General features: G+C 41.1%; 1 protein-coding gene across 1 annotated transcript in view; it reads left to right on the top strand.

The window, feature by feature from the left end:
• The first annotated feature begins 2,841 nt into the window (after window positions 1–2,841).
• The window catches only part of LOC118323165 (ubiquitin carboxyl-terminal hydrolase 22-like), a 22,412-nt gene continuing 17,348 nt past the window's right edge, over window positions 2,842–7,905 (top strand). The window contains exons 1-2 of the mRNA XM_035655095.1: window positions 2,842–3,341; window positions 4,279–4,311. Of these exons, the coding sequence (XP_035510988.1) occupies window positions 3,222–3,341; window positions 4,279–4,311 (153 nt within the window). The 5' untranslated portion in view covers window positions 2,842–3,221. The remainder of the gene's footprint in view (window positions 3,342–4,278; window positions 4,312–7,905) is intronic.

Consider the following 7,905-nt stretch of genomic DNA (forward strand, 5'->3'; position numbering starts at 1 on the left):
GAGATACATTCATTCTTCTGTTACGACAGCAGCTGACTGAAGTTTAAAACGTAGAGACACAGTGCCCTGTTGCGCCAGTCTCTTTTGTATTGGTCAGTCGGCTATTTCTGTGTGATTTTTAACCTATTACAAAGTGATGCATTGCATGTAGTGTGTGGAAGTCTTCACTTTAAACTTATTACACACAAAAAATATATTTATTGGCTTTCCCTACAATCACGGTCCTAATCATAATTATATTTTTGATTTCCTCCTTTCCTGTCGATTTCAGACACTTAGTGTAAAACTTAGAGACACTAAACACATACATGAGTGTGTGTGCAGGCAAAATGGGAAAATACAACTCACATATAAATAGGAGTTTATTTTTATGTCTTAAAATGAATGATAAATAATATATGCTCAATGTTCAATTTATTTATTTTTTATACACTAGTATGAATAATAGCAACATTTCCTCCTCAGAGCAACAATTTTAACTATAAAGATACATAGACCTGCACTGCCCCCAAGTGAATAATCCAGGGAAGTAACACTTTTCCCCCACTACAATTTCACACACAAAGCCAAATTGGACCTGTAAATGTTGCCAGCCAGAGCCAGATATCTAGAAGTCCGCCTCTAATATGTAATGGTGGTAATTAGTATAAAGTTGTAATGAGTAAGGAAACACCTCAGAAGGAACTCAAGCTGCTTTCTCTGGGTCATCTTCTTCTCAGATGCGGATCTAGTCCACCAGTAGTGGAAAGTAAATGTACCCAATTATGGTACTTCAACATAGTTTTGAGGTAACTGCAACTTTCCTTTAGTAATTAATTGTTTTGCTCTACTTTAATTTCATTTTCAGAGGGGATTATTGTAACTTTTACTCCATTACATTTGTTTAAAGCTTCAGTCACTAGTTACTTTGCAGATTCAGATTATTACAATAATATATATATATATATATATTATATATATATAATATATTATAGATTAAGATACCTGCCAGTATATAAATCAACCCTGCTTTTACCAGCTGCAACACAAAATATATGCTTGCACAATAATGCATCAGTAAAACGGTACCTTTACTTTTAAGAAGAAGAAAATGTTCTTTATTTTTTACTATATTTGGATGCTAATACTTTTGCATTGTATTTCTACAGAGTGATGTTGCTACTGTCGGGGAAATTCTTCCATAATCTGGAGAGTTTGCTAGTTCGTCTGCCAGAGATGTACAAACCAGTGTGATGAAATCAATATTCCTTTACTCATGGCCGCATGGAGGGAAAAGAGGGGACCACAGCATAGACGTGTCCCTCCAGACTTCTAAATGCTTGGCCTTATAATACCCCTCTGTTACATCACTAAACAGGATACAGCTGTTCTCCTATGCTACATTCCTAATCCTCATTTACACATGGCCCCAGTTTAGGCCTTCACAACTGGTTCCTGCTGACCTGTGTGACACCCGACTGCTGCAACTGCCTGACCGGTCGTCTCGCTATTCCATCAAAACACAACCCACTACCATGTGCTCTTCCCTCCATGCTGCAATGAGTAAGAGGAAATTTGATTCATCACAGCTGGGTTTGTAATTCGTTCAGAGAACTAGCAACACTCTCCCCAGATTATGGAAGAATTTCCCCGACACTACTTTTACTCCACCACCTTTCCCACTATATACCAGCCAGAAATGTGAAAGAGGAAACCCGTGGGAAAAGTATTACATGTGTTCATGTGTTATACTTTGGCCTGTTACCACTATTTCAAATCCAAGCCAAATTCGATCACTCTGAAACTATGATTTAACATTCCCACTTGAGTAGTCCATTGACCATAAAACCAACTAGACAAAAGTAAATTGCACACATCTGTGGATTTTCATTGGGAAAAGGCCCATAGTGGGACTTTCTAACAGGAACCCCCACTAACACTGACTCTTAATACCCAATGCACTCCCGTTTCCTGTACAGTTTTCTTATCTTTATTTATTTATATTTTAAAAGTACCTTATTTTTGTGTGGTTTTTGTGTGATTTTTATATTCTATGCACCAATGCACCAAGACAAATTCCTCATATGTGTAAAAACTTACCTGGCAATAAACCTAATTCTGATTGTGATTCTGATGTAAATTGTGTTAGAGGCCACATAGCACCCCTATGAGGCCCCAATCAGACAAGCCTGCATGGTCCCTGGTCTCATGTGCACACTTCCATACAATATTAATGGAACCAAGGTGGCTTTCAAGTTGAGTGTGTGCTTTATATGGATGACAATACATACGTCATATCACCACTAGGTGGTAGGCTTTAATTGATGATACTGAAAAGGTCGAACTTGTACTAAGTAGGCCTATACCTTCAAATAATTAGACCTACGGGAGATTTTTGCTGATGTTCAAACTGAATAATAAAGTTTATACTCTATGTCTATAGATTAATTTGGTTAGATTAGAGAAACATGAGCTGACACTTCTGCATACGTGATGAGTGACTATGAAATAGGCTACTTGCATCCATGAGACAGAGGAAGCATCTGTCAGAAGGGCAATAACAGTGTGTTCCCGTGGACAATGATTTCAGAAAAGGCACAGCTTTGCACAATTAAAAAAAAAAAAAAAAAAAACATTACTGAACATTTTTGTATCGGTTATGAAGCCCAGAAAACTCTGAATGTTGAATTTTTCGTTAAGGAAACATTGGCATCCCACGGTTAAACCCCCCTCCAAAAAAAAATGTATAAAAAATAAAAAATCACCTTTAATGGAACACACTGGTTTACAAACCAAGCGCACCCAACGTGCCCTAAAACCAACGTAATGACGTCACGTCTTTGTGTCGGCAAATCACGATGTACGCTGGGCGGGCATTGTGAAGCAGTAGTTGAGTGTTAGCAGGCTAACTAGAGAAAGAAAGCTAACTAATCGTAAGAGTGGAAGTGGAGCTAACGTTAAAGGAAAAAGGGAACTGTCAAAAAAAACAGCGAGGGGGAGCAGAAATTCCAGTGAAGTGATAATTTCGTTAGTTGACTACATGAACAGATGTGTTAGTTAATGAAAAGACCGTGTTTGTCCGATGCCCGAGGAGCATTTTGGATACTACATCGATTGTCCCAATCCAAAACGGAAACCATTTCTGGATAGACAGTCCGTGCTAGCTAGCTAGCTGGCTAAGTGAATCATCCAGGAGACTTTTCATTGTCACCTATAAACCCAAACTGAATGTTTTGTCTGTCATGAGTCCGGCCGGGTGCTCCCATGTGAACGGTTATAAGGTGGACAATTGGAAACAAAATCTTCGAGTCATATACCAATGCTTTGTTTGGAGTGGTACTGCTGAGACGAGGAGACGCAAGGTAAAAACACAGGAACTGCAAACGGTGGCATCAGAAAATCAAAAGTGCAAGGATTTGTAATGTGGCACAGACAGACAGACACAGAGCTGGAGTGCATGTGATGTCCCACATGAAGCACAGTCACTGAGCGGGTTGAACAAAATGACGGTGTTAGTGAAACTGTAGCCTTGCAGTAGCAGCAGTGTTAGCCTGCTAGGTTATCGCCGGTAAGTTAGCTAGCAAGACTCTTGCCTAATGGAGACTGTTTTTTGTTTCTTTTTCTTCTTTAGCAATATTGACTGCAACTTAATTTCTCTTCATTAGCTCAAGCAATGATTATGAACCTTTTTTTTTTTGTCGGGAGTCAATCGGCTTAGGTTATCTGAGCGGTTCTGTCTGATAGATGCTGAACAGTTAGCTGGATGGCTAAAGTTGGCTTTAAGGAGAGTTGTGGCTATGGGCTAACATTACCACACCAAGTGGACCCATTGTGTCTCTCTCCACACACACACACACACACACAGAGAGCAGGGTCCACCGGTTAGCGTTTCTCACCCGGGCATCTCAGCTCAGTGTGTGTTGTTTTTTTGTTTTCGGAACTGGTCAGTCAACCATGAGTTTGGTTGTTGGGACGTCAGCTGATTACTTTATTGCCAATTTGTTTTTGGGCTGATCCCACACCTGCTCGGCCTACACAGCTCCGAATAGCTCTCTACAATGTGATGTCATGGTGACTGTGTTGCAGTTTCTCTCACTAGCCCACCTTTTATTTTATATTTTTGTCAACATAAACCTGATATTTTTGTTTCGTTTTTTTTTTTTGTACCATGATGTTTATTTTGCAAAGCTTACATTTCATTTCACAACAATTTGTAGGTTGCTTGACTTGTTGTTGTCACAGGAAATCCATGCTTCTCTTATATGTGTCATACATTTTTATGTCGTTGTGATAAAATAGGTGCTTCAGAGTGATGCAGGATGGACAGAGCTGGTGAGTTGATGCTTATCCCCCTCCTCATCTTCACTGACATACTGTAGATAGTTCAGATGAATAAGAGCTTTGCTTTCTCTCCTCTTGCTCACCTATCTGTGTGCATCAGCGCCTTTTCATTTAACGGACTGAATATTAGATGTAAACCAACATAGCGGAAGAATTCGACCCCATCCTTGTATGTCTGCTGTGCTCCACTGTCACAGCCAGTAAGATTACTGGGTGGGAGGGTGGACTGAGAGCAGAACAGCCAAAAGCATAGCTCAGTTACATTGCGGGCATGTCAAAGCCAATAGCTAGTGCAAAATGGTCGATGACCCTTTCATGTTTGTACCGGTGTAATGGATGACAAAGCAACAATTTTACCTGCATTTGATACGTGTTCATTTCGACTGTCTAGTTTCTTTCTCACACAGGAAAGCAATCAACGGGAGCTCAGTAAGTCTGTCACGGAAATGAGACCGGTCAGGGGCGCTTTCCATTGCTCACTTCTAAGCATTTCACAGTGTTCTGCTCAGTCCCCTAGGTGTGTTTAGCTGTTGCAAATTTGGCCCTGTGACTTATTTTTGGGAGGACCATTTCTGTATCAGTTTTGAAAGCTTCACTGTCCCTGCCACCCTCACACCGCACACATCTTTTGCCAAGATGTTTTCCACAGCCAGTGCATCAGTAGTGCCCATAACTTTTAACTCAAGATTTACCCCTGACGAAAACTCTGCCATGTTGAGAGGAACACAGTGACGCTATATGAGGGTATTGTGAAATGGCTCTTCCTTGTTTTTCTACCGTACCGTGTACTCGGTGGCATGCTGCATGAATACCGGTCAACCCGGGTTTGAAGCCCGCTAGCTGTCATAGTCGTCAAGGTTAGATGGCATTCAAAGACAATGTTTTATTGAAACCATTTTGGTTCTGTGGCCAAGAGCAGATTTCTGTACACCTCAAAGCTGTCATTGGCAGGTTCAGACTTGATTGCATTGTATTTTTATGCCCTGTCCTCTATCAGCCCATGTCATCTGCAAGTGTAGTTTTTTTTCTCTTAGAAATGAGCACCACCTAGTTCCTCTCACATGCCTCTGCGTCACAATACACCTGTGGCCTTTGAATGTTGAGGTAATCTTAAATAACAAGGACTTGCTGTGTTTCTATCACTGAAAAATTGCTGCGTAATACTGATACTGTATCTTATAGTGAAATTCCTCTATATAATTACACAGATATAGTTTTGTCTGTGATGCAAGTGGAAAGAGAAAGACAAACCTCTTTTTTTTGTTAATTCGTAATCAAAATGCGCCCGTGTATACTCGGATTTCTGTGTTCTTAAAAATGTTGCCTCGGAAGTGGCCGTGCTGTTGCATTAATGAATACTGTTGTTGACTCAGTTTTGCTCACAAGAGCCATCCTTCGTAGCTTTGCTCATGATTATGTTTGTTTAACAGCTGTCTAACATCTGTTAAGGTGTGTACCTAGCGGTTCTGCTCTGCCCATCTGGTCCCGGACACTGATTGTACAGGTGACTTTATACAGAGAGAAAGGAGACAACAGTGGCTCCTGAATGAAGTGTTCTCTCTATTGTCTAATTGCACTCCAGGATGGCTGTATAGAGTATGAGTGTTGTGTCTTCCACCCCCTCACTGGGGCTCTTCACCACCTAATCTGACATGCAGAGCAGGTGTAGCGCTGCTCCAGTGGTACACAGGCAGTGTATTCTCCTGAGGTGCGGCAATCTTGGTTTTTGTTTAGCACTGAATTATGAGCTAGCAGACTAGGTGCCTCTGACATCCCATCGTCGTATGTTAACATTTTGGAATAAACTACAAATTCTGCGTCTGTCCTATGTCGAAATGTTTATTGGAACAGACGACAGTGGCACTGAGGGGTACCCTTAATGTGAGACTGGTTGATAGAACAAGAGCTCATCACAGCGCTGCTTAGTGCCTTTTTTTTGTCTTAAAATAGTACAATGGTGACAAACACATGGCAAGCACTGTAGTAAAAGAGCAGCCTTCTACACAGAGGGACGTTGGAAGACATTGCTATTCAGAGTGAGGAACAAAAAAGATGTGTTTTGACATTGCATTCAGACTTTGTTTCATTAGCCAGTGTCTTTCATCTTGAATTGTTGTTTTTCACCTCCCCCCCCCCCCCCCCCCATTTCTTCTTTTCCTTTTTCTGGAGTCTGTCCTCATCAGTGTACCTGCAAGCTGTCATCCTCTCTACCTCAGGCTAAAATCAATTCCCAGCCAGTGTGCAGGAACATTGGTGGAAAATCTGTCACCTGCTCTGCATGCACAATCTAAATCCTGCATGGGTAACAAATGGCAGAATGAATGCCGGAGAGAGGAGATTGCAGAGATGACATCATGGCCCAGTGTGACTTGGGAGCTGCTATCCTTTTATTAGGAAATGTTAGGATAATCATTTTTTGGCATGTTAGTCCTGGAAGAAATGCCCCGTTAGCTTGGGATGAGCATGTAGATTTACACTAACACAGTGTATGGGAATGTGTACTGTGGAACTTCAGCTTATACATATACTTGGTGACAAATTTGATATTTTTGTGGACACCCTAGCTAAATAACTTTGAATTGTATGTGGCAAAAATACAATTCTGCTACATGTCAAGGGCTGTCAGTTAATAGAAAGGTTTGGTTAGTCGTGCCATGTAGCCAGAGAGGCTACACCCACAGTCAGTTTTTGTCATGTAACAAAAATCAGGCCCATTTCAGATTGCAGAGGTGGAACTATTTTGCTGATGTACTTCCCCTTTTCCCTTCCCAGGCTTTTACTTTGACCTCTGTCTCTTAATCTGTCATTATTACTGTGTTTCTGAGTGTGTATGTTCAGTGAGTTCAGTGAGCAATTGCTCGAGTACAGCACCTGTGGCTCGGTGTGCCTTTTGTCTGAACAGATTTTTTTATGTTTCCTATTGAGTCATTTTCCACCAGATTGCCAAGTACCATTTAATCAGTTTGTCAGCATAGCTCACATATACAAAACCTGACCTTGCAGATGAATTTGTTCCTTTTCTGGCCCAACTCCACTCATATTCATCATTTATATTTTGTGAACACCTATGGTGGCGGAGGGGTAGCGTGAATTGGTCATTTATTTTTATTCCATTCAGCATGCCGGACTCTGTTTACTGTATTTATCTGTAAGAGGAGGTTCTATGTCTTCTGAAACACTCCAACCGTGAAGGAATCTGCCATGCAGTTAAACCAGAGCTATTATCTTATGTTGAGTGGAAATTGGACGAGATGAAAGCAGGGTGGGTGGGGTCGGCGCAATTTTACAGCCATAACCGCTTTGAAGAATTTGCTGTCACTTTGATTAAAGAGGTAGGGGGTGTGATTAGAGAGCTGACTGAACTCAACTTTTTTTATCTTCTAGTTGATAAATCATATATGATCAGAGGAATCATAACCCCCCCAACCCCCCCCTTCCCACAAGTGCAAAGGCCCTTTATGTTTCTGATGAGGGAAGATGAGAGAGAAATCGCTTGCTAGATGTTGCTGGGAATTTCAGAGGTAGGAAAATGGACATATTCTCAAGGATGACACATTTCTTTCCTTTTGCCCCCCCACCCCCCCC

Source organism: Morone saxatilis, unplaced genomic scaffold (assembly GCF_004916995.1).
Source record: "Morone saxatilis isolate NCDOM2014 unplaced genomic scaffold, NCSU_SB_2.0 Contig14, whole genome shotgun sequence".
NCBI classification, from domain to species: domain Eukaryota; kingdom Metazoa; phylum Chordata; class Actinopteri; family Moronidae; genus Morone; species Morone saxatilis.